The sequence below is a fragment of the Giraffa tippelskirchi genome, chromosome 9 (genome assembly GCF_054371585.1).
Source record: "Giraffa tippelskirchi isolate mGirTip1 chromosome 9, T2T-mGirTip1v1.2.pri, whole genome shotgun sequence".
Classification (NCBI taxonomy): Eukaryota; Metazoa; Chordata; class Mammalia; order Artiodactyla; family Giraffidae; genus Giraffa; species Giraffa tippelskirchi.
The window spans coordinates 160,472,423-160,498,906 of record NC_137283.1 but is presented as its reverse complement, the minus strand read 5'-3'; the positions used below and the strand labels follow the sequence as shown (position 1 = coordinate 160,498,906).

At 41.6% G+C, this 26,484-nt stretch overlaps 1 protein-coding gene across 6 annotated transcripts in view; it reads left to right on the top strand.

Annotated features, from left to right (window-relative positions):
* The window catches only part of PRKN (parkin RBR E3 ubiquitin protein ligase), a 1,216,903-nt gene that overhangs the window by 406,526 nt on the left and 783,893 nt on the right, over nucleotides 1-26,484 (top strand). For 3 of the 6 annotated variants that reach the window (XM_081524442.1, XM_081524444.1, XM_081524446.1), the window contains exon 5: nucleotides 4,324-4,442. In XM_081524442.1, coding sequence (XP_081380568.1) covers nucleotides 4,324-4,442 — 119 coding nt within the window. Of the gene's footprint in view, nucleotides 1-4,320; nucleotides 4,443-26,484 lie in introns of all 6 variants that reach the window. The other 3 variants (XM_081524441.1, XM_081524443.1, XM_081524445.1) reach the window with 1 other exon arrangement.

Sequence of the window (26,484 nt, the reverse complement as noted above, 5' to 3'; positions counted from 1 at the left end):
TAAATAGTCTTCCTGGAACCCAGGGTTCCATCCCTGGGTCGGGAAAGTGCCCTGGAGAAGGAAATGGCAACCCACTCCAGTATTTTAGCCTGGAAAATTCCATTACATCTATGCAGGAAAAAAAAAAAAGGAACATCTGAATGAAATGGGTACACTTTATGAAATCATTACATCAGCAGACCCACCCTTCTGGTTCCTGACAAAATAATTATGTAAGTGTACTGATGACTTGGGGTGGAGGGGTGAGTTTCATTGTCAGCAGGCTCTCAGCAGTGATGTCTAATACCTCTGTGTTCGTAAACTTTAGCCCTTGGGCTTGCTGTTGATCAAGCCCTACACAATGGGTTGTATCCTTCCTCCAATTTTTTTTTTTTTCCTGAGAAATACATTAACACAAGATGCTCCAGAAAACGTACTCTTCTGAAGTCTGATAAAGTCAGGGATGTGCTGTGCCCAGTATGTCCTGTCTTCACACTCTGTGGAGTCCTGCAGCGAGAGGACCGCCTGGACTTGGCAGCGCCTAACGTGGTCTGACTACAGATCCCCTGATACTTTGATTTGACACCTTGCAACAGCTTGCAAGCCACCCTCATGTTCTGTAAGGCAGACTTAAAATACACCCCATCAGTCAATGAATAGAACAGCTGAAACAACAAAATCACTCTAGAAACTCTGTTGTTTTTAGGATGTTGGACGATTTAGGGGTGAAGTAGCATCATGTCTGCAACTTAATTATAAGTCATTCAGTCAAAAAGTATTTATGTTTATGTGCAGTATAGGTGTACATGTGTATATGTACACACAGACACACACAGAGGGCGCACTCAAAATATGGGAAAATGTTCATGATCAGTGAATTACAGGGAAGGCAATAGTTTGTAAGATTTTTGAAATATCTCCAGGTTTGAAAACTTATTATATATAAAGAGGGAAATCTATAACACAAACACAAGTGCTTTGATTATTTTGGACAGTGAAGAGTTTGCAATGTGTCAGAGTTGACTAGTAGAGAAAAAAAATTAGATTCAAAAAGAAGTAAGAGAGGGGAAGATTCATGTTATTAACTGGAGACGGCTGTATACACAGAGAAAAGTTTTGGGGGGTCATTGTTCCCATTGCCTTGCTGTTCCTTTAGGGGTTATGGCTCCATTTTTAAGTCTCTACCTTATACGCTTCCATCCAGCCGATGGGAACGTTGCCCAGAAGATGGTGAGGGTGTCGTTTGTGCTTATTCCTGTCCTGTGCACTCCAGACCTCAGCGTGCCACAGAGAAGCCTGCCAACTTGGAATGGTGTGATGTAGCCAACCATTTCAGGACGGTGGGGAAGCCGTCCTCAAAAAGGGCTTTCAAGGTTTACCGGAAGGCCCAGCTGCTTGACCACGTCGAGCCAACAGCTTGAAAAGCGCCGTAGCCAAGACTGGCCTGACCTTGATCCTTCCTTCGACTGGCTATTAATCCCCAGGTTGTGCTGGCTCTGAGAAGCGCTGTGTAATAGATTGCATGTCATCTTGTATGCTTCTAGGGCACTGGCATTGGCATGCAGTATTTTCTGACTAACTTCTCAAGGACTTTAGTGAAGGTTGTAGCGCACAGAGGTGGGTGTCCCAACCTTCAGATTCTGCCTGGCTCTATCATTAGCTGAAACAATATTGCAAACTTTGTTCTTCCCCTAAGGGAGAGAGAAAAATCATTTAGTTCCCTGCAGTTTCTGAGATGCTTCATTTACTATTGTCAAGTCCTTGCTAATATGCGCTTTCAACAATGCTGGTGTCTCTGCACCCCACCCCACCCCCTTTGTAAGCGTTTCTTTTTTTCATTCTTTTCTTCCTCCCTCCCCCCCCTTTTTTTTGGTTTAACCTTACAATAGGTTATGAAAATTGTAAAAAAAAAAAGTGAAAAAAAAAAAGAAAATTGTAAATTGATTTTGTTCATATTGCTGATACAATTTTTAACAATAAAGTCTCTTTCCTCCTTCACTACTCTTGTCATAGTGCACATGAAGATTGTCAGAGTTCTTGTCATCTTCCGTCAGCTGTTACAGTATTTCGATAACTTTAATATATGGTTCTGTCTGTTGCATTTTATGATGTACATAAAACTTTAAGAATATGTGTTATATCATTGTTGTATTTGCTAATAACTATATAATACTCATAGACTTGAATATCTTGCACAATAAGTCACTAAAGCTAGGAAGAATTCTCAAAAATCATAGTTTCTTATCACTACAAACAATTCATCTTCCTTTTCACATTAAAGCTAATATTAATCTCTGGAAATTAATAATTATAAAATATATTGCTAGTAAATGATAAAATTATAAAACTTGACATCTTTATCATGCTTTACATTTTTTTCTTTTTTTTATTTTAGGAATTATGAAAGTATGATAACACATTTGCAAGAGTCTTAGAAAATACAGAAGAAGGTTATATAAAGTTCTACTATATATTACAATGATTTTTTATTAGATAAATTAAGATTTTAGTTGGAATTTCAATATCAAAGTCTCAAAAATTACTAGAATGAATATACAGAGTATTAGAAGGATATAGTAGACTTGAAAACTTCCCTGATGGCTCAGTGGTAAAGAATCCGCCTGGTCATGTAGGAAATTCGGGTTTGACCCATGGTTTGGGAAGATCCCTTGAAGAAGGAAATGGCAACCCACTCCTGTATTCTTGCCTGGGAAATCCCATGGACAGAGGAGCCTGACAGGCTACAGTCCATGGGGTCACAAAGAATTGGACACAATTGAACAACTAAACAACAATAACAACAAAGTGGAACTGAAGAGCACTGTGAACCAATTCAGTATAATTAAGATTTATATGATATTCACACAACAGTGGAATACAAATTCTATTCAAGTTCCCGTAGGCTAGGAGACACTGGAACATATCCAGGGATATACAATAAGGTGCAAAATTTTCATGGTCCAAAGTTATTGAAATCATATAGAGTCTGTTATCTTATCACTGTGGAATTATGTTAGAAATCAGTATCAAAAAATATTTGAAAATAACCCAGTTCTGAAAATCTAGCCTCATATCACTGCAAGTATATATGTATGATTCATCTTCCCTTTCCCATTGAAACTAAATATAAATCTCATAATTCATCATTACAAAGAATATTGCCAGAAAATAATTATAAAACTTGACATCTTTATTGTGCTTTACATTTTACAGTGTACTGTCACCTACAATATTAGCAGAGATGGCTGCTCGACAGGCGACGCTGAATGCGTCTGCAGAGCCACTCTCTGGGGGTTAGCGAACCAGACGGAGGGCATAGGACTGTAGGGTCATTTCTGTTTTCTTGTTATTGTCTGTACTAAACCACATGTGTTTGGATGTCTCAAGGTTTTTGCTCTTAATGATCAACCATGTTTACTATTTGTAATTTCTAGATGTTCTTAATGCTAATAGTAAAATTTTAAGCACATTCTTATGCCATGACGTTTTATGATACCCCACCTATTAAGAAGTAAAGTTAAGATCAAAACAACTATTTAGTAATTTTAAAAATTTGGAAGTTGGTTATTTTACTGGTAAATGTATCCGGATACAGTTAGCTTTTGTAGATGTAGAGGTAAACAATTCAAAAGAAAATTCCCCTAGTTTACAGGCTAATACTATCCTGTATGGGGGTATTTGAGAGAAATGCTCAGAGATGTTTAATTATCTTTTTCTAAATGTTTTTGCAGTTTTTTCATGTATTATTTATGACATTTGTCTAGACAGAGGACACTCATGAAACACAAGAGCACCCATTTCCGCACAAAATTGCTGAGTCTGCTAAGCCCCTTAGGGCTTGTGTTTTATTTTGTGTGTGACTTTGTGTTGGAAATTCTTCATTGGAAACTCAGCAAACTGTGATCATGCCATTCAAATCATGAGAAGTGGGCTAAAAGATACAAGTTTAAGAGGAAAAATCTGAAGCCTTCAAGACTGGGTAGAGATGCATGAAATAAAATTCGGGAGCAGGGGCCTCTAAATTTCAAATGGTCTTACATCGTCATCCCTTTAAAAATGTCAACAGCAGAGTATGCGATTAATTTCCTTGTGTTGCAGATACCCTTAGCCAGCTCTCTCAGGAGCAGGCTGCTTGCTACGTTGCTGAGTAAGTCGCAGGGCTCTTGGCAAGAAGAAGGAAAAATGTTTCACTCTTTTGAGCAAAAAGCTGCATTTTCTAAATTTAATTGTTGTATCTTCATTGTACCATTTATCCTACTAATGTTTCAAAATGTTCCCCAGGAGTTAAGTCTCAGTGTGGATTCCCCATTGACTGGCTACTCTCTCTGCCTGTTTTCCCAGCAGGTAGATCGACCTACAATAGCTTTTATGTCTACTGCAAAGGCCCCTGTCAAGGAGTGCAGCCAGGAAAGCTCAGGGTGCGATGCAGCACCTGCCAACAAGCAACGCTCACCTTGGCCCAGGTAAGGAACTGCGGCGTGGGCAGCCTGCCCTGAAAAAGGAATGTGTGTCCCCAGATTGCCTTTCGGGGTTTCTCATCAGACATCACCCATCACTGGAAATTTGCCTTCCATGTGGTTGTAATGATCAATGGTATCTGAAGTTTCATTTAAAAATGCACTGGTCTGTAAAAGTTTGTGTAGTACAGCGTCAGTACCCCCGTTTCATTAATCCAGGCCTATTGACAGGAAATATCAGTTCAGTTCAGTTCAGTTCAGTCACTCAGCCACGTCCTGCTCTCTGCGACCCCATGGACTACAGCACGCCAGAGCTCCCTGTCTATTACCAACTCCTGGAGTTTACCCAAACTCATGTCCATCGTGTCAGGGAGGCCATCCAACCATCTTATCCTCTGTCATCCCCTTCTCCCACCTTCAATCTTTCCCAGCATCAGGGTCTTTTCCAGTGGTTCAGTTCTTCACATCAGGTGACCAAAGTATTGGAATTTCAGCTTCAGCATCAGTCCTTCCGATGAATATTCAGGGCTGATTTCCTTTAGTATGGACTGATTGGATCTCCTTTCAGGAAATATAGAGGCTGCTTTTATAACACAAAGAGATTGGACGTGTCTAATAGAAGCAGACAGGAAGGATACCTTTGAAGATCCTGGGAATGTTTCATATCTCGATCTGTGTGATGTGAACATGGTTGTATGCATATGTCAAAATTTATTAGACTATTTATTTAAGATTGGTGCACTTGAGGTAAGTCATACCTCAATAAAAAAATGAAAAGGAACTTGTGGATCCGGGACCAGTATGCATATAAAATATGGTTGGAAATCACGATGCACTGTGGCCTCTGCTTGTTTTGTACAGTCCCCAAGCTGAGAATGTTTTGTATGTTTTTAAGTGGTTGGGAAACTTCAAAAGAATAATATTGCATGACCCATGGATCATGACATGAAATTTACATTCCAGCGTCATCGTAAGGTTTTGACACGTGGCTCCTCCCATGTCTGTGCACGTTGTCTGTACCAGTGTTCTTGTGCCCTGGATCAGGGTTGAGCAGTGTCGACACAGACTGCATAGCCTGCAAAGCCAGACGTGTTTACTCTCTGGCCCTTTAGAGAGACGGTTGGTGGCCAACTTCCAATATAAAACACTGGCACAGTGGTTCAGGGCCTCAGCAAAATAGCGGTGTAGAATTCGGCTAAAATGATATGAACGCTGATGTGTTTAAGAGATTGAAGGACATCCTGAGCAGCTCAGTGCTGAGATAGAGCCCAGGACACACCAGAGCACAAAGAACTCTGCAGGCAATGGGGTCTGACGCTCAGAGCTGCACCCCCTTACCCAGTAGGCCCCAGTGATGGCTAGTGCCTTTAGATTTTGTTCCGCAGGCTACAGGACAAAAGCAAAGCGTCACAGAGACTATGCATAAAGGGATGTTTTAAGACTGTTTCTTATCAGTGTAGCTGTTTATCACTGGGACTGAGTATGGTGACAGATTGCAGGCAAAGAGGTTAATTATTCAACTATATATAGAGAGTTCATAGCTGAGTGTCTAGATTACTGTGGTGTCCTGGCAGACAGGTGGTAAAGGAGCGCTGTGAAAGAACCTGAAGGATGTACTCATTAATCGGGAAATCGTGGATTGCTGACACAAGCCTGTGAAAATGGAATTACTCACAAATGTAATTCAAAGCTCCATCACAATACAGCATTTCAGCTCCACAGGGGGATCCAGTCAGGGAGACAAATCCACAAAGGATGCCTAGGTTTGTCTGCACCCACTGGAGTAGACCTTTTTCTGGGCATCACTGGACAGTACTTCTGTCTGGGAAATGTCCTGTTCTAAAGTGGCACAGTTTTCCTTCCGTCTGGTTCTCTCCTCTGCCGCAAGCCTTTCTCAGTGCAATCCACAGCCTCTTCTGTTCCTCTGATCTGGACTCCGGTCCTGGTTGCCTTGGCTTCCGATGGCTCTTAATAAAAGACAGCAATAAAAAATCATTACTGAATTCTAAGCTTAATTCTTTTCATGCAGCATCTTATTTAATTATTTCATAACACTCTGAGTTAAGTACTATTAGTCACCCTACTTTAGATTTGAGGAAAATGAGGTTTAAAGCGATTAAGAAAACAGGACGTTACACGTGGTGGGTGAGGGGCTGAACCAAGTCGGGTGAGCTCACTGTCTAAGCTCTGCGGTCTCCTCCTCTTTACCCTACAGACCTGCTGACCTGAAGGGTCATGTGCCCAAATGGCCTCGGTGCTCAGACAGGCAATGTGCAAACCGTCAGATGCAGGCAGTGGGCCGGGGTGAGGGCCGCGGAAGGTGGGCGAGTCAGGGCCCACATACAGGAGGCTGCTCCTGCCAGTGGTTAGCAGTGGTGGTGGCGGGGGAGGAGGGCCACCCAACCTTGTACTGAGTCAAGAGAGACCACAGGTGTAGAATTTTATGTGAAACTTCTCATTTAAAAATATTTTTCATTGAGGGGGAAAGATAAAGCAAAAGAGAAAGATACAGCCTGTAACAAATGTCTAAATGTACCAAAGTAGAGAGTTGTAGGGGTTAAATGATTTATGGATATTAGGTGCTTGTCAGAGCCTGGCAAGTGGTGAGCACTGGGTTAAAGTAAGATGTGGTTGGGAGAGAGCAAGGTGTGAGCTTAGGACAATGACTTAGGAGCTGGGCTGCTGGGTTCAGGTCCCAGGCACTTCCCTACTTCCTCTTTATGTCAACTAGGGGACATCTGTTAACTGAGATACTGGTATCTCTGTCTTATTTGCTGTGAAAGTTGTTTAATATATGAAAAACACTTTGGACTGTAGCCTGAACCCAAATACTTAGAAACCTTAAATGCTTTATTATTGTTATTTTGCTATCATTACTATTGTTATTATTTGTGTATACTTAAAATACATACGTAAGTAACATGTATACACTTACATGTATGTGTATCTATATATACACACACTCACACCACATACACTTATACATACTTCACATGTGTATTCCCACACACACTTTTGCACACTTCACTACGACACCAGTCCAGCCTCTGGCTGACCCCTTTTAGGGAAGCAGAAGCACCTTCTCTCACACCCTGATGATGACGAGGCTCCGATGAAGTCAGGTCAGCGGTCTCCTGGACCAGTGTTTGCTTGGAGGGGCGATCTCGTCCATCCTGTGGTTTCAGTCCCACTGCATCGCAGATGCCCACTCTCATGACCAGCCCGAATTTGATCAGTTCCCAGAACTGCCCCACATCTGATTATTAAATGCAGACTTTTATTCCTCCTACACTATATTTTACTCTGCACGTTGTTGACCACTCCTTGAGTTTGTCAAGGACCGCCCGGCCTTCCCTCTCATCATTTCCTTTCCAGACAGGCCAAAACTTCAACTGCATTATTACAGGTATCATTCAATTTTTGTCCTACATTCTATGCCGCCATCTATCTGTCTATATTCCAAGAGTCTGTAAGACTCATAAGATCAGATAACTGGTCGGTTTGGATCCCCAGCAAGGGGATCCAACCAATATCTCACATGGTGTGTGGCCCATCGTGGGTGGCATCTGTATTTGAACTTTCACACACTGATTCAGTAGATCCACAACCTTTAGAAATTCTGTTTGCCTTTTTATAATTATATTAATCATGGCAATTATGATTGTTTTGCCACAATTTATTGCCTGCCTTCCATTTATATGCTGGTGTTTGTACGTGCTTGCTAAACCGCTTCAGTCGTGTCCTACTCTTTGTGAGCTGCCTGTATTTTTCTCTAATTCTTATCACACACCTGAGAAGAAGGTATCATTATCCAAGGTTTTTAACAAAGAGACTCCATGAAATTAAGCAATGAGTCCAAAATTACATGGTTAACCAATGTTGGTGCCATGAGTGAAAATTATATTCTGTGTTTTTCTCCAAAGCCGTAGCCTTTTTTTTTTTTTTTTTTAGAATAGATTGCGTGCTATACAGATCTGCTAATAAATGTGCTATTATACAACTATTTCCCTCATATTTTAAATATCATTCAGATATGCTCTTATAAAAAATATGATTAGGGCTTTAAAGAAAATGGAATCAAAGATTCTTTGTTTAATCCAGAGTTTTAGTACAGTTCTTAGATTTAGTATAACTGATACTTGGGCTTCCCTGGTGGGTCAGCTGGTAAAGAACCCACCTGTAATGTGGGAGACCTGGGTTCGGTCCGTGGTTTGGGAAGATCCCCTGAAGGACGGCATGGCAACTCACTCCAGAATTCCTGCCTGGAGAATCCCATGGACAGAGGAACCCGGCGGGCTATAGTTCATGGGGTCGCAAAGAGTCGAACACGACTGAGCGACTAATTACACACAGTACACATAGCTGGTACCCAGCAAATGAATAGCATTTCCTTTCATTTTTTTTATTAAAAATAAAAATATCATATTCTAACTCGCATATGTGGGATCTAGAAAAATTGTACTGAAGAACTGATTTATAGGGCAGCAATGGAGAAACAGACATAGAGAATAGACTTATGGACATGGAGAGAGGGGAGGAGAGGGTGAGATGTATGGAAAGAGTAACATGGAAACTTACACTACCATATGTAAAATAGGTAGCCAATGGGAATTTGCTGTCTGGCTCAGGAAACTCAAACAGGGGCTCTGTATCAACCTAGAGGGGTGGGATGGGGAGGGAGATAGGAGGGAGGTTCAAAAGGGAGGGGATATATGTATACCTATGGCTGATTCATGTCGAGGTTTGACAGAAAACAACAAAAGTCTGTAACTCAATTATCCTTCAATAAAAAGATAAATTAAAAAAAATATATGCACTTAGTACTAGCTTCAAACAGTATCTCTCTGGAGCAGCTGACTGATCACACTGGCAGTTGGTCTACAAGTTAAGTCTTGGCAATGATTTAGCAGGTGCTGAACTCGCTAAAAGGAAGGGTTTCTAAGCAGAGAATAGACAAGCATTAGGTTTCATTCTCCCAAACTTCATAAAGATCTATAACTTACACACTTTTATTTCGTCAAGAAAAAAAAAAAAATTACTGAAGAAATAGAATCTTGTGTAGCTGGCTAGTTAGGGAACAGAGAATGGCTTACCTGAGCTTCTACAAGGAGCTTTTTATACACAAGGAGAAAAAATCTACTTGGCTACTTGGGTTATTATTTTTTTAATGTAGTTTTATTTTTTCTGGTCAAAAGAAATCAGTTTGCAATAAACCCTATGCTTTTCATGAGTCTTAATAGGAACCTCCTAATTATTTTTTCTTATTATTGGTAAAGTGATAGTGTTAATTACTCAGTTGTGTCTGACTCTTTGAGACCCCATGGACTGTAGCGTGCCAGGCTCCTCTGTCCGTGAAATTGTCCAAGCAAAAATACTGGAGTGGGTAGCCATTCCCTTCTCAGGGGATCTTCCCAACCCAGGGATTGAACCTGGGTCTCCTGCATTTCAGGCAAAATCTTTACCATCTGAGCCACCAGGGATTTATTAATAATTCCAACATTTCTTCACAATATTTAAGTGTTGCATGCAAAATAATCAGCTGTCTCTCATAGGTATTACTCCAAGGTTGAATTGTTGAAATATTTCATATTTAATGTGAAACTCATAATAAATTAACAAGAAAGATGAACAGTCATTTCCATCATGATGTTAGGATGGGGAAACTATAGGATAAGCTTTGCCCTGACCTTGAGGATAACTTGAGAATCAGCTTACAGAAAGTCCAAGTTTTCTTCTGTCTCCAAAATCAAATGATCTTCTCTAATTTATGGTGACCTTGACCAGAGTTTCCATTAACTGAAATAGCCTTTAGAAAAATGAACACTCACTGGAAAATAGTGAGCAATGACTGATTGGAAAAACATGGCAGGAAGCCAATTTTCAGTTGCCTCTTCAAAGATGGTCCAGGTATGTCCACACAGAAATGACGTGGGGCTGAACATAGAGGGAGGTCACTTTGTCCATGTGTATACATTTCTGATTGTGATCTTGAATAAAAAATTAATGATTTAAAATAACTATGACATTACTGTTTCCTTCATTAGATAGGAAGTGCAGAACATCAAATGATGAGTATATCATATGCTTGAAGGCTTTTTTTTTTTTTAATCTTGAAAAGTGACAGGAAAAATAAGATTTTCCAAGATGTGTAGATTATACACTATTTTTAGAATAACTAGAAATTATAGAAGAAATGCATGTTGGAAAAAGAAGCAGGATGAAGAGGAGGAAAGATGCTTTTCCCTCTCCCTTTTTCCCGGATTCCTGCCAAATTCAAGGTTAGAATATCAGTAGGCATGGTTCCTTGTACCGTCTGTCCTGTATTAAAATTATAAGTGTTGGGGGGGAAGAGTGAGCCTTCCGGTAAAGAAGGAAGTTTTATATATAGAGTCAGATGCGGCTCTTAGCTCAATCTCTCAAAGGTTTCCTAGGACAAATGTATATAAATACAAGACTTTGAGAGTCTGTGTCACTTATTAAAATTTTTGCCTGGGCTGGTGAAGTGTAGTGAGATATGATGCTGATGCTGAGGGTTCTGTCCCAGGGGATCACGCTGAGAGAGTTTCTCCTCCTGAGCCCTGCAGGCTTCCACTCACCACATCCCAGCAATGTTCTCTGCCCCTCCTGGGTGTGGCACCCTGTCCCTTCCTCTCATCACGCCCCAGCCAGTGCCCACGGTCTGGATGGACAGTACCTCCTGTGGAGAACAAAGCTTCTGTGGTAGGAAGAGCTGCTTGTCCTACTAAAGCACGGGCTTATCATATGGTCAGGATGTTTAAGAGTAAAATCATTTGACTCTAAAAATAATTACAAGGTAGAACGGATATAGAAGTGACGTGAGTGAACCCACAGCACCTCCTGTCCTGTCTGGGAATACTGCACGAGGCTCGGAATTGTCTGGGAACAAAGACCTGGAGAGGATGGTCTCTGGGGTCCTCTCGTCCATCAGATGACCTGTGTTTGAATTCTGATTCTGCTGCTTATTGGCTGCGTGATTTGGGTCAAGTTGCTTAACGGGTCTTGGTTCTCTTGTCATCCAATCAAAAGAAAAAAAATTCATTAAAGTTATTGTGAGGATTAAATGACTTAACTCATTAAAGTATTTCAAATAGTACTTGGCACATAAGAAACATCCAGCACTTATTGTCATTTCTTCAAGTGAAGATAGCTTTTGATTTTCTACCAAACACACAATGAAGTAACTGAACTCATGTTGTAAACTTACACCGCTAGGAAGCTTCAGTTCTGATTAAGTTACAAATTATCAATCCCTCCAGCACAAACTCTAGGTAACCTGAGTTATCCGCTATTAGCATCTTTTTGTTTGCACTCAGTTTATTGGTCTTAAAATGCATCAGAAGCCAGAAGATGACTGTAGCCAAGAACTGTGGATGATTTTCTTTTTCCCCTCTACAATCACTATAATTACTTTATCTCAAAAAGAACTTTATCTTTGCCACTCTAATAAGATACTCTGCCATGGAATAGCATTAAAGCTAAAAGGTTTCTGATGAGAAATGGTTCAATAAATAGAGTAAGATGTAAAATGCTTGACATGATGGATTTTATTTAAAATTGGTTTATAGATTAGGAACAATTCACGTTAAAAAATTTATTAAGGAATATATTCTAAATGCATCACTATTCCTAAACTTAATATTTGTTAGAGATTAATTTTATCAGGAGTCTACTTATTTCCCTCCCAAGTGGCACATTGGTGAAAGAACCCACCCACTAAAAAGGAGATGCTAGAAACGCGGGTTCAGTCCCAGGGTCGGGAAGATCATCTGGAGTAGGAAAATGGCAATTCACTCCAGTATTCATGTCTGGGAAATCCCCTGGACAGAACAGCCTGGTGGGCTACAGTCCATGTGGTCGCAAAGAGTCAGATGCAGCTGAGCACAGACACAGACTCTTACATATGTAATAAAGTCACAGGTGTAATAAAACCACAGATGAGAAAGAAGGAGACTGGACAGAATGACTCCTTGGACTTGGCTTGAGCCCCATGGTTCAGGGGGGAGAGAGCACAGAGTGGACAAAAGAGGTTTTTCATCAGAGCCTGTGTGAAAATCAGGACGAAAGCAAGAGCTGCTTCCAGTCAGAGCCGGGGTGTTGAATGAGGCCCGGGGTCATTCTGGCACCCAGGGGATGCTGGGTGGGACCACCAGATTAGCACACAACATCTGTGAAATGAGTGTATATATTTAAATGTGTATTGGGTTCTTTATCGCATTACTCCCCAAGTGCATTCATTAACTGTTTATGTATCATGAGGGATTGGTGTTATTATTAGCCATTATTGAATGTTTACCAGATACCAAGATCTAAGCTCAGTGTTTTACCTAAATATCCCATTTAATTGGTATGTCATTTGAATAGTGTTCTTTCTAAGTTTCTTATATATGCATTGTTATGGCAATGTGGTACATATTACTTCATATGAAAACTATGACCAGAGTTTTCCCAGGTCTATCAGTCAATAAGGACATATGGTCATTAATCTATTATTTGGAATTTGGTTGAACTATATAGAATTTTATTCATCATTTAAGATGATACCTTTAAAACAATTACAAGAGAAATATTTATGGGACTACATAGAGAATATAGAGAATGTTTGATAAAAATCACAAACTAAGTACTTTCATGCAATCTAAAGGAAAAATAAAATTTTTTTAAAGAAATTTTATTGTACAGTTTACTATTTCATTTTAAGTTGCAGTTAAATGTAACATGTTTTAAAACAAGGTGGCTTTGTTTATTGGTTAACAGTGCTGTTCAGTGATAGAATACGCGTTCATCAGAGGCTTACTCCAGAAGGACTTGTGTCATGTTAAGCACTGATGGTTTACTGGTACCTTTGCTGTCCGTGACCCTTCACATCACAGAACCAGGCATCATGGTATTGAGTCTGCAGATCAGCAGGACAATGGGGAGCAGCCAAGTCTGTCTCATTTATTTATAAAAGGAAATAATAACATTGATACTTTTTAGAAGCTCCTTTGCAGGCTTCCCCTTACATCTCATTGTTTATAACCTGGCCATATAGCCACTAATAATTACAAAGAAAGCTTGAAAAGGAAGTATTTCCCAAAGGTTAACAGGGTAGCCATATTTTGTTCAGGCAAATTTATTTATCTGTGGGCTTTTGTCCATTGCTTCTCCAATCGAAACCATCGTTCTACTAATAAGGAGAGAAGATGAGAGATGGACACTGGGTAGGGAATGACTAAAGGCAATTTACTAAAGGATTTGTAAATCCATAATTATTTTAGATCAATTTGATGGACTCATCAGCTTCCTTGCTGAGTTTAAATTTTGCTGGCACATACTCTGTATCACTGTGGCTGCACTAAAGGGGTTTGGCCAGCCCTAAACTGGTTTTTGAGTGTGAAATGCTTCTGCTGTTTCCGGGGTTGTTTGTGCTCATAAATGTAGCTCCTTGGTTTCCTACAGAATGAAACTGATATATTATCCATTTGACCACTTAGAAGCTTTACTAAGAATTATGGAAAGAAAAAAAATAGATCTTTAGGGCAATGGGTTAATTTATTTGTTCTTTGCTTAAGAAGAAAATGGCTCTAAAACCTCATTGGGGAAAGATAAATAGAATTTAGTAGCTCTGTCATACTCCACAGCAGGTTCTTTGTTGATACATTATAAAGAATGACCATATTATCTGGTGCTAATAAAATGTGAGGGGCAGAGTCACGTTGAGAAACCTACAGAATTAGGCAAGACAGTGCAGATCATGACTGCAGTTTGTTTTTTTTTCCAGTTATTTTCCAGAAGCATTGGTGCTTATGCAGGCATGCCATCTTCCATCTGGGAATGTCAAGCTGCCTGCATAAATGCATCGCTGAAGCCAGATGAGAAATGGAGAGGTTAATTGACTTTACTTGGGTATACAGTGAGAGAGGAGCCAAACTGAGAATTAAATCTGGGGAAACAGAGTTTAGAGTCTCATTGAAAGGGCCCATATTGAGTGCCCATATTTGTTTTCTTATTGCAGCTGAGGGAGAGAGAGCCTTTCTCTGCAGCTTTTTCCTGAAAAGAGTCAAATTTATTAGGCTACATTTCCTAAAGCGGGAATGAAGATTTGGGAATTGGATAAAAAGTGAAACACATATATTGTCCTTTAGTGAGGAGAAACGGAGAAGGCAATGGCACCCCACTCCAGTGCTCTTGCCTGGAAAATCCCATGGACGGAGGAGCCTGGTAGGCTGCAGTCCATGGGGTTGAGAAGAGTTGGACACGATTGAGCGGCGTCACTTTCACTTTTCACTTTCATACATTGGAGAAGGAAATGGCAACTCACTCCAGTGTTCTTGCCTGGAGAATCCCAGGGACGGGGGAGCCTGGTGGGCTGCTGTCTATGGGGTCGCACAGAGTCGAACACGACTGAAGCTACTTAGCAGCAGCAGCAGTGAGGAGAAAAGAGAAGAGCATTGGTACATGTGGAAAACAGGAAATCATGCAATTAAAGGGGAGGCCCTCGTGGATTATAGCCATTTTTAGGTGACTAGTTGGCTCCACTCGTTCGTTGGAGGCATTGTTGTTGTTCACTCGATAAGCTGAGTCCGACTCTCTGTGACCCCATGGTCTGCAGCACGCCAGTCTTCCCTGTCCTTCACCATCTCCCGGACTTTGCTCAAACTCATGTCCATTGAGTCAGTGATGCCATCCAACCATCTCTTCCTCTGTTGTCTCCTTCTCCTCTTGCCCTCAGTCTTTCCCAGCATTCAGGGAGGCAGAACACTGAGGGAGTTAGAGTCCTCAGCCTGAGCCCCACAAGGGCCATTCTACTCTCTGAGCTCTGCAGTCACTTGTTAGGATGAGTAAACCAGAGTTCTCCCAGCTAGTTTCATGAACTGGCTTTCTATCGTCAAAATGACTTGGAATTTTCTTTTACATCTTCAGTTGTGCATTGGGAATTTCATCTTAATTTACAAGGCTATCTTAATAAACATCCACTGACCTACTGCCTAGGAAATCACCTACAGTTAAAATAATCAGACATCACCATTTTTTAAAAGCATCACCTCACGGACAAATGAGCTTTTTCCTTCATAATCTCCTAAAAATATGCAAAAACCTATTTTTTTCTTTTTCTCTTTCTTACTGAATGTGTGTGTGTGTGTGCTCAGTCACTCAGTCATGTCTGACCCTGGGGCCCTGTGGACTTCAGCCTACCCGGCTCCTCTGTGCATAGAATTTCCCGGGCAGTAATACTGGAGTGGTTGTCATTTCCTTCTTCAGGGGATACTTCTAACCCAGAGGTCAATCCCTGGGCTTGAATAAACAGATACAGTACAGATGGTATATGTGTGTGACCATAAAATGAATGGAGTGTGACCAAAAAAATAAAAGCCTCTGGTAATTGGGTACCCTCTACTCCGCTCTATGGCAGGACTCAGTGCCCCGAGACAGGGCCTGTAGCTTTTCCACCTTTATGCTTTAGCACCACATATGATGCATATTTGGACCTGTTTTGTGGAATAAATGAATAACTTAACAAAGGGCATCATAGTCACTGTTTGCATTGATCCCCCTGTAGTCTTAGAACAGGAATGAACTTTGTAGTCATCTAGTCTAAATTCCCTCCTAATACAGAAATTTCTCTTATAATATATTCTTAGTGTTTGGTCATTTGCCTTATGCTCAACAACCTCTAGTGAGGGAGGAATGATTGCTGTACAGCTAGCTTGCTCTCCTCATTGTGTGGAACTCTAAATGACAGAGAGTTATTTGACCTGAAACTGTCTTCACTCATAAATTATAGCTCCGCTTATTGAAAATAGAACAAAATCCAAAGAATCTTCCATCTGTCAGCTCTTCGTATGTTTAAAGCAGCTAAAATGATTCACTTCCTAGGTCTTCCTTTCTCTAGCAAATGTATGGCTTTCAAATGTAAGAAAGGCAGAAAGTGTCTCCTTGCCGCAAAGAAATTCACTCTTCTCTGAGCAGCTTCAGAGTCATAAGAGGTAGACCAAGCGCCTGAAGGAAGATCATGGTTGGAACCTGGAGGTGGTGAGGGGCGGGGCCAGCAGCTGCTGGTGGAACTTGGACAGGACTTGTGCGGACTGGCTGGGCTGATCAGACATCCCTGAGAAGAAGCCTGACCTGCGGAAAAGTAAGAGCAGGGATGCACCTAGGGACTTCCCTGTGGACCAGTGGTGGTTGGGGTTGCAGACTCAAGAGGTGTGGTTAGAAATGGCAATTCCGAGACAGTAATGTGTGATGCTGGTGAGTCAGGAGCTGAGAACACAGGGTTGTTCATGATGGCGCTTGTTGAGCACTTGAACCTTGATGCCCAGTGGTGATTTTTTAAAATCAGCTCCAGGCAGTTGAAAGCCTTTTGCAGCTTAAACGGCACCACCCGTCAAGCTGCTGCTGAGCCCCAGTGCTTCCTTTTGCGGTTGGTGCTTTTTCATCTTTCGCTAAAGGCACTGTCACAGCCTCCTAGTAGGGCACAGGTCCTGTTGTTGTTTTAGTCACTCAGCCATGTCCGACTCTTCTTGACCCCGTGGACTGTAGCCCACCAGGCTCCTCTGTCCATGGGATTCTCCAGGCAAGAATACTGGAGTGGGTTGCCATTCCCTTCTCCAGGGGGTCTTCCTGACCCAGCGATGGAACCCGTGTCTCCTTCTTGGCAGGCGGATTCTTTCCACTGAGCCACAAGGGAAGCCCAGACATATTCCACCAAGCCAAATGGATAACTTTCAAGTTTCAGATTCAGTAAAGAACATCCAGTCTCATGAAGAACAATCAAACGAATGAGCCAAAACCTCTCCCTGCGCTTTCCTGCTCGGGCCTGTGTGAGGAGGAGCCCCCTCTTATTTCCCATCCTCACTTTCACCCCTGCTCTACCGCTTTCCTCCCTTTGGCTTCTCTGTCTCAGGGTTGAACTGAGATGAGACAGCTAAGGCAAAGATAGACGGGGAAAGTTCTTGCTTGACTGATGACTGTCCTGGGGTAGATGTGAGCTGTCAGGAGCTGGCAGGTGTGAAAGCTGACTCTGTCTCTTGGCTGCTGTCCAGTTGTCTGGAGGTCGCTGTGGGGAATCTCAGCTGCCCCCGCAGTGATGTGCTAATGCATTTCCTCCAGCACCGGCTCCTCCCTCAGCTCCTGGTTTCTCACTGGTCATTTACCCGATTTTCTCCGGTGGAGTCTCTTAGGCCCTCCAGGAGGTCTTGCTGGGAAGAGTGTCAAATGGTGTCAGTGAGGCGCTTTCTTGGTTTCCAAGGGGAATACTTACACATGTTTTGCTTTAGTAAAATTTGGGATCACAGGCTGAGTCCAGTGTAGCTGTATCCACCAGCAGCTAGCCCCGAAGATTTTCCAAGTGGGACTCAGACCCAGACTCACTGTCTGCCCCCAACTCCGGAAGACGTAACTCATGCCAAGCTCTCTGGAAGAGACATGTCATGCTCTCTGAGTCATTGCAGTGAAGCCCTTTGTTCTCGATTCGAGATTAAGGGAATGTCCCACTGTGTTGGGATGGAGATGCAATGCACCTTTCAACGCTGAAGTCATCTTCACTCATGATCTACACTCAGTCTCCAGCTCAAGCTCCAAAGGGGCTTCCCAGGTGGCACTAGTGGTAAAGAACCTGGCTGTGAATGCAGGAGACGTAAGAGACACAGGTTCAATCCCTAGCTTGGGAAGATCCCTTGGAGGAGGGTGTGGTAACCCACTCCATTATGCTTGCCTGGAAAATCTCATGGATGGAGGAGCCTGTCCATGGTCGCCAAGAGTCAAACATGACTGAAGTGACTTAGCACACGGACACAGTCTCAACACACCAACTGTTGCCTATACGATGTAGGCAGAGAATTCCAAAAACTGGATCATGTGTTGGACATGGGTATTATGGAAGCTTTGTAGCTTCCACTCAATTTTTTGCTATAAGCATGAAAATTTTCCAAAATAATAAAGTTTATTTTAAAAACCTCTACCTCTGGTTTTTAGAATTGTAAATTTGCAGGTGGAAGCGGCACCTCTCTTGGTTTCCCACCTCTGCCGAATCTCGTGCTCCGGTGGGAACCTCTGCTGTGCTGCTCTGTTATGTAAGCTGACTCTGGAGAGCATTTAACAGTTTAATAAATGCTTCCATGGTGTCATCTTGATTTATAGGACAACCATGCTAACTTGGAAAAGTGAGTATCTCCACCACCTTTTATACCTGAGAAAACTCTACAGGCATCAGAGAAAAGGAGAATTACCAAAGAGACCGTGTGAGGTGGGCTCCCACTTGAACCCATATGATGTGGAAACAATCTGAAGATTTTCTCATTCTGCCGCATCGCCTCCTATCTTAGCAGAGGGCTAAATATCTCTAGTTGGTACATCATTATTTTTAACACTGCTTGCTCCATGGATTCCCTAAGGCATTTAAAAATATTTTAAGTGTGCAGGAGGATCACTGTCATCCTTTTCTTCCAAGATGTTCTTATATTTTCTTTGATTTATATTTTAGAGGTTCTGTCTTTGTTGAGGCCAAGGATGCTGCTGACATGTTCTTTGCTAAATGTCATGTTAAAGATGTTCTAGCCATCTATTAAATTCCAGTTCATGGATCAAGATATCAAGAACGGCAAATTAGCTGAAATGTGGGTCCTCAATACCACAGGGCCGCTGTCATTTAGACTAAGGCATTGCTCACCAGTCTTTCCTTGGGAGAAAAAGATCTTCAAATCATGTATAATGAAGGACACAGGGAACGCTGGAATTTGACACTCTTCACCTGAAATCTTATCCTTTCTAGTATTTTCTTAGGCAAAATGAATGACTTTTGATATGTACTTAAATTATTTTAGGTTTAACTTGGAGCATTACGTTCAGCGATAAATTTTTGTTTCTCTTATTTGAAAAACTATCATTTTGAAGGGGAATGAGCCAGAGAGAAGGTTGGTACAAATATTCCTATACTTGATTATATATATATATATATATATATTATATATATATTATATGCTTGTACAAAGTTTCTATATTTGATTCTGGTCTGTCATTTACTGGAAAAAAAAACTTTGCAAACTTACCTGTTAAGCCTTGAAATTTAACACATATTTGCTTTCCAATATCTATGTATTATGTTGAACTTGGGAAATGCCTGGAGAATCCCAGGGACGGGGGAGCCTGGTGTGCTGCTGTCTATGGGGTCGCACAGAGCCAGACACGACTGAAGCAACTTAGCAGCAGCAGCAGGGGGAAAAAATATCTGTAAGATTGGAGAGTGAGCAGTGGTGTTCATTTAGGTGAAAAAAAATAGGAATCAACGGCACGGACCTAGGAAAATGTCAGTTTATGTGTTCAGGAATGCAGAGCCCAATATACAGTTCATAAAAATGTCAATTTTGTGTTGTTAGGTGAGGCTTTCTTAAGATTTGCCAGAAGAGAAGCCCAAGTGAGACAAAGCATAATTTTTGATTGTTTGTTTCGGATCACAGTTTTACGAACAAGAGTTTTGAAATAAATTCCACATTGGTTGACTTTGAAAAGTGAAAGTGTTAGTCACTCAGTCATGTCTGACTCTTTGTGACCCCATAGATTGTAGCCCACCAGGTTCCTCTGTCCATGGAATTTTCCAGGCCAGAATACTGGAGTGGGTTTTCATTCCCTTCTCCAGGGGATCTTCCCAAACTAGGGATCGAACCCAGGTCTCCCACATTGCAGGCAGATTCTTTACCAACTGAACCACTAGGGAAGACTGTAGGTGCTATAGAGCACATAAAAAATATTTTTATAGTTTAAATGTACCTTCTAAAACTTAGTAGAAGGAGGAGAGGATAAAAGAAAAGAGAGCAATGGTTACTTGGCTATTGCAGGAATGAAATATGTGGTCGGGGGTCAGGGGAAGTCACCCTGGAGTGAGTCAGAGTTTTCAAAGTGAGTTAAACTTTTCTAAAGGTTGATGGCTTATGAGCTGGGGACCTAGAAATGAGGTAGTCTTGCCTTGATCACAGCCGGAAATGACAGATTGACAGCTAGGACCACGGCGGGGGTGTGTGTCACAGTTCGCTGTTGTGTCTCCGTGTTGATTTCCTTCAAGTGTGTGTACTTTGGCACGTGAAAATTTGGTTTTTAAGAGAGAGAGAGGCTTACAGGCTCTCTCACTCCATGCTGAGGCAGTAAAGGGGGACCCCGTTTCATACACTGCCATCGGTGAGTTCAGGGACCCCGTTTCATACACTGCCATCGGTGAGTTCAGGGACCCCGTTTCATACACTGCCATCGATGAGTTCAGAGACATCCCCAGAGTGGCTCAGTGGGGACATGGGGCCAGAAGATCCGCTGTCAGACCTGAGCCAGCCCTGGCCTGGGAGGGTCACATGTCCTTGGGAACTACGTCTCATGCTGCTCTTGGCCATACACCGGGTTCCCTGACAGAAGGCCCCCTCAAAGCCTGGTTCTCCTTAGATTCTTGTGAACTTCTCCATCTCCTTATGTTTTCCCAGGTAGGTAGCATTCATCTTTCAAGTGCATGTCATTCTCAATCTGAGAACGCCCCGTGACCCCCACATTTGAAAATCAAGTCGGGTAGAGTTGCTGGGCAGGAAATCCGATCCATTTGAGGCTACTGGGTTGTGGAAAATACAATATTTCAATGAAATTAAAGTGTATCAACACATGACTTCTGCATTTATAGGAATCCTTTTTTATAATCATTTCTTCAAAATAAGCAGAAAAGTGCCAGTAGGAACTTATCAGATATGTTGTAAAAGTTGGCAGAAATGATCCAATAATAATGGGCTTTAGAAGGAGGTGACAAGCAGTTTTCACAGGACCCGACTTTGAGTGTTTCAAATAATACAATAATGATTCAATTTTCGCAAAATAAATTGAAGACACAAACACATGTTGAATGACAATGATTGAAGTTATCATTAAGGAAAAGGATGGGTTCACCATGACAAAAGCACAGTGTTGTATGAGGTCCAATAGAAGAGGTCCGGAGCACTTCTGCTCTTCATTGCTCCCAGTCAAGTTGGGGGACTAATCGCATCAGGAACGTTCCAGAAGCAAAGCAGTGTGAACCCTCCGATAGACAGACTTCCCCACAGCTGCCTTGAGAGGAGGATGCTGGCTATTCTACACCTCCATATCAAGAATCTAAAATCTCAACGAGCCATAATCTCTCTCCACCTTTGTGTGTGGGTGTGTGTGTGTATGTGAGAGAGAGAGAGACCTCTCTCAGCAGCAGCGCCATGGAGAAGTGTAGCGAGTAAGTTTAGAGAAAGAAAGAGAAGCTACTCGGCACACGTATGCAACCACAGATTTCTGATTTGATTGGCCAGCGATTCTGAATCTCAGCAGATACAAGTGGCTCCCCAGGGCTGCCGCTGAGACTTTCCTCTGTTCGTGGGTTTCCAAAATGAGTGTGCAACTTCTGTAATACCCTGAATCCTGGCGGAGCCAGCCAGGTATGTGAAAATGGCCAGAGTCTTGCTGGGAGATGAAGTGATCGTGGAGATGTCTGGTCAGAAGAAGCACCACAAGCAATGACTCAGTGCAAGAAAGAAATTAAGGAAGCCAGGGGCTTTAGAGAGCGGGGAATATGAGAAGGGGGTCAAAGAGTAAAACAAAGTAGTTTTGTGCTAGATAACAGAGGGATGGCAAAGGTGGCTTGGGAAGCCAGGTGGCTGTTGATGTCTTTCATTAAGATGCACAACACTGGGAAATCAATCGGCTTGAGTTAAACAACCACTGACCATGGACGTTTGGGACATTTCAAGTTACAGGTGGATATTCAGGCCGGGTGCAGTCTTTGACATTTGTCCCAAAATGCACTCTTACGAGCTTCATATGTGTGTTTTAGTGAGAAAAAGACAGTCCTTTGTGGCTTCTCACAGATTCTTGCTAGAATGTCAGTATCAGCTGTGGCAGCTGACTGAGGCATCATAACCGGCCAACCTCCCCGTCTCTGAAATTCAGGTCTTGTATTTCCCCGTGCTTGGCTGCCAGACGCTCTCCTCACTTGCAGGGAGGTCCTTCTCACGGGCATGACAGAAACCGGGGCAGCTGCCGCGTGTCCTCAGACTGAGACCTCAGCCACAAGTGAGACAGCTCTTCAGGTCTGTTCTCTAAGTTTATGTTGGACATCTCTGAACATAGCACTTCTCATCAAGTTTACTCCATTCTAACTGTCAGTGAAGTGAATGTCGCTCAGTCGTGTCCAACTCTTTGCCACCATATGGACTACACAGTCCATGGAATTCTCCAGACCAGAATACTGGAGTGGGTAGCCTTTCCCTTCTCCAGGGGATCTTCCCAACCAGGGATCGAACCCAGGTCTCCCGCATTGCAGGCCGATTCTTTACCAGCTGAGCCACCTGGGAAGCCCAAACTGTAACTGTAAATGCACATGGAAAATCATAATGTTGAGCGTGATGTTTGAACTCCAAGCAACATCTGTGCTTAATAGCTGCAGTTTAGGATATTATAGCAACCGGGGTACCAGCAGTCCAGGAGCAGAGCAAGGAACATGCCGACCCCTGTCCTCCAGGGCGGAAACTAGAGAACACAGAGTAAATGCATGAAGATAACTAGTTTTGTCTGTAACAATTCCTTTCTTTCTACACACAGTATCTGTGGGGTTTGGTTAAAATAAGAGGGGAAAAGCTGAGAACTGATATTCTGTGTGTGCATATTCTGGGATTAAGGTCTTTTATCTGAGGTTGCCAAATGGAGAGTATATTTTCTGCTTTTGACAGATAACCAAATGCTTCTCCCTAGATTTGTGACCTTTTAGCAGGACCCTTAGTCTTTCATTGAGGGCCCTCGACTACATTATTTTAGCGTGCCTCCTTGTCTAAAGTTGTTTGTGTCTGCGCCCCTCCTTCCTGGGCATAGGCAGTGGAGGTTGCTCAGGGATGCTGGAATAAATGTGAGCATGCACATAAGGCAGTGTTTTGGGGACCTGATACCTAGTGGTTCATCAGGGTTTCTCTCCCCTCCCCTCCCCGTGTTTCTATGATTGCTATTACTATCATCAGGTTATCTCTCAGGTGTACCAGTTTGGATTCTAGGGTCCATTCACAACACACCATCAACACTGGTTTCAGCTTGACCCTCCATTTATTTCTTTGTTTTTTTCTTTCTCCAATTTATTTTTGCTTAACTTCTCTAGCCCCTTTAATTCAAGGAACATTTAAAACCTGCTACCGACTGTGTGTGAAGCGTGTTATCTGTGGTAGAACCTGTGTGTGGTTCAGAGATGATGTCACAGGCACCCTTCCCTACGCAACACCTGTTGAGATATTGCTCAAAGCACTATGAAAAAGCATCCACTTATTTATGAGAATTATTCTTTAGTTTTGGTGTCAGAAATAACAATAACATAAGGAAGTGGTTTCCATGTTTTATGAAGCTAATGTCATTTCCCCCTTCTATGCTTGCTTGAAAGCTTAGAAAAATAAGTGTCTGCCTCTAGCACCCCATGAAATGTAGCCTGCCAGGCTTCTCTGTCCATGGAATTCTCTAGGCAAGAATACTGGAGTGGGTAGCCATTCCTTTCTCCAAGAGATCTTCGTGACCCAGGGATCAAACCCAGGTCTCCTGAGTTGCAATCAAATTCTTCACCATCTGAGCCACCAGGGAACTCCATCCACAATAACAATAAAATAAGGAAATGGTTTCTGTATTTTATGTAGCTAGTAAATTATGCCCCTTTCTATGCTTGCTTGAAAGCTTAGAAAAGTTAAGTACGTGCCTGCATCTAGCAGACATAAAACTTGGCTTCTTGACTTGGTTGAGGAATATCACCACTAGCTTTTTTTTTTTTTTTATTGTAGTAGTTTTTACCATACATTGACATGAATCAGCCATGGGTTTACATGCGTTCCCCTTCCTGGACCCCCCTCCCACCTCCCTCCCCATCCCATCCCTCTGGGTCATCCCATTGCCCCAGCCCTGAGCATTTGTCTCATGCATCGAACATGGAATGGTGTTCTGTTTCACATATGATAATATTCATGTTTCAATGCTATTCTCCCAGAACGTCCCACCCTCACCTTCTAGCTTTTAATCGAATGTTTTCCCCTCTTCTTTCTCTGAGTCAGCTCCCCCCCCTGCAGACTATCTTCACTGTATTATTATAGCCTGTTTTATATCTTTTTTTTTTATATTAGAATGGGCTATTATTAAACTGTTATTTTCATATTTTTAAAACTGCTGATATTGAGTGTCTGAATGGTAAGTACTATGAGATAAGAATTTCTTAGTCATAAAACATTAAAAATACTATGGGAGGCCATTGCATGCAAATTAAAAGATTAAATTAGATTTGCCTCTAATATTCAGTGCCACTAAATGCAAGACTGATTTAAACTAGTATCAGATAAGAAGATACTCTCTGCCTTTAGTGATGGTATTTAATTTCTATAGGAGATATTGTGTTATTCTGTGTATTATTAATTTTGTTTCTTCTGGAGTCATTTTTGGTGATTTGTGTCTTTCAAGAAATCTTCAGTTTAATCAAGGGTATTTAATTTGTTGTCTAAAATATTTCCTTTTTTGTTTTTTCTCTTTTTCTTAGGGTTCCTTTCTATTTATGTTTTAATTTTATATTGAAGTATAGTTGATTAATAATGTATTAGTTTCAGGTGTACTGCAGAGTGATTCACTTTTCCATTTTTGCATTCTTTCTTGAATCAGTGTGTAAATAAATATAGTAACAAGCTTCTAGATGGTTGAAGGGATTCATTTGTTTAAACTTATATTTTTACCTGAGATTGAAGCTGGTGCAATCTAAATTTGAATTAATGTATTTTAATTTTATCTATTATCTGATTTCCTCCTAGGTCTCTATCTTTTCCACTTTTGTTAAGGCTGCTATGCACTTCCTATGTAGTTGACCTATATAGAATAAATGAATGAACTGAGGCATTGAGATTTAGGATGGGGGAGGGAGTCTAGTGCCCTCAGTTACATAATACATTTACTCTTTCATCCCAAAAGCTACATCAGAGATAATTTGGCCACTAATATGTTGGTGTTAGTTTTCTGCTATAAATTTTGAAAACTATTTGATTGGAAAGAAAAATAAAACATATCATTTTGGCTAAAGATTTGAAAAATGGAGGGGAAAATATTCATTTAGAATTTTCTGATTATCACAGTGCACAGCTCTTTTCTCAAGCCTGTTTTGGGGCTGACCATTTCATTTGGTGCGATTTAAATAAGGCTTGCTTGTAGTGTGTGACTATATGTTTATATTACCTTCAAGATATCTGATCACTTTCAAAAGTTAAAAATAGTTTATTTGGGAAAAGCATGCTGATCATAGTAACAGTCCTTCTCTCCTGTCACTTTCTCAGTATAGCTCAACATTCAGAGAATCACAAAAAAGAAAAATCGAGGGCAAGTATGCCTGTGCAGTGAAGCTCATGTGTATCACAAAGGCTTCCAGCTGTGACATCCTGTATACATTTCAAGGAAATGGTCTTTGTTAAACATACACACACACACACACACACACACAAACACAAACACCAGGAATTATGACAAAGAGAACTTTCTCCATAATGAAATTATTGTGCTAAAAAAAAAAAAAGGAAGAAAAAGGGGAACAAATGGTGAATGCAGTGCCATTAGTTCACCTAGTGGGACTCTCTCTGTTTGCTACTTTGATTTTGTTTTACAATGTCAAAAGCTCTGTGAATTTACATTCCCACCAACAGTGCAAGAAGGTTCCCTTTTCCCCACACCATCTCCAGAATTTATTGTTTATAGATTTTTGGATGATGGCCATTCTGACCAGTGTGAGATGTTACTGGTCCTCTGTGGCAACCTAGAGGAGTGGGATGGGGTAGAAGGTGGGAGAGAGGTTTAAGAAGGAGGTGAGGGGACATATGTACACTTCTGGCTGATTTATGTTGATGCATGGCAGGAACTAAGGCAGCATTGGGAAGTAATTACTCTCCAATTAAAAATAAAACAAAAATTTAAAAAAAGCTCCATGAAGAAGAGCAAGCTTACACGTGTTAAATCGGTAAATCGAGGCAATGGCCGCCTTAGAGATGAGCCAAATGGGCAAATAATG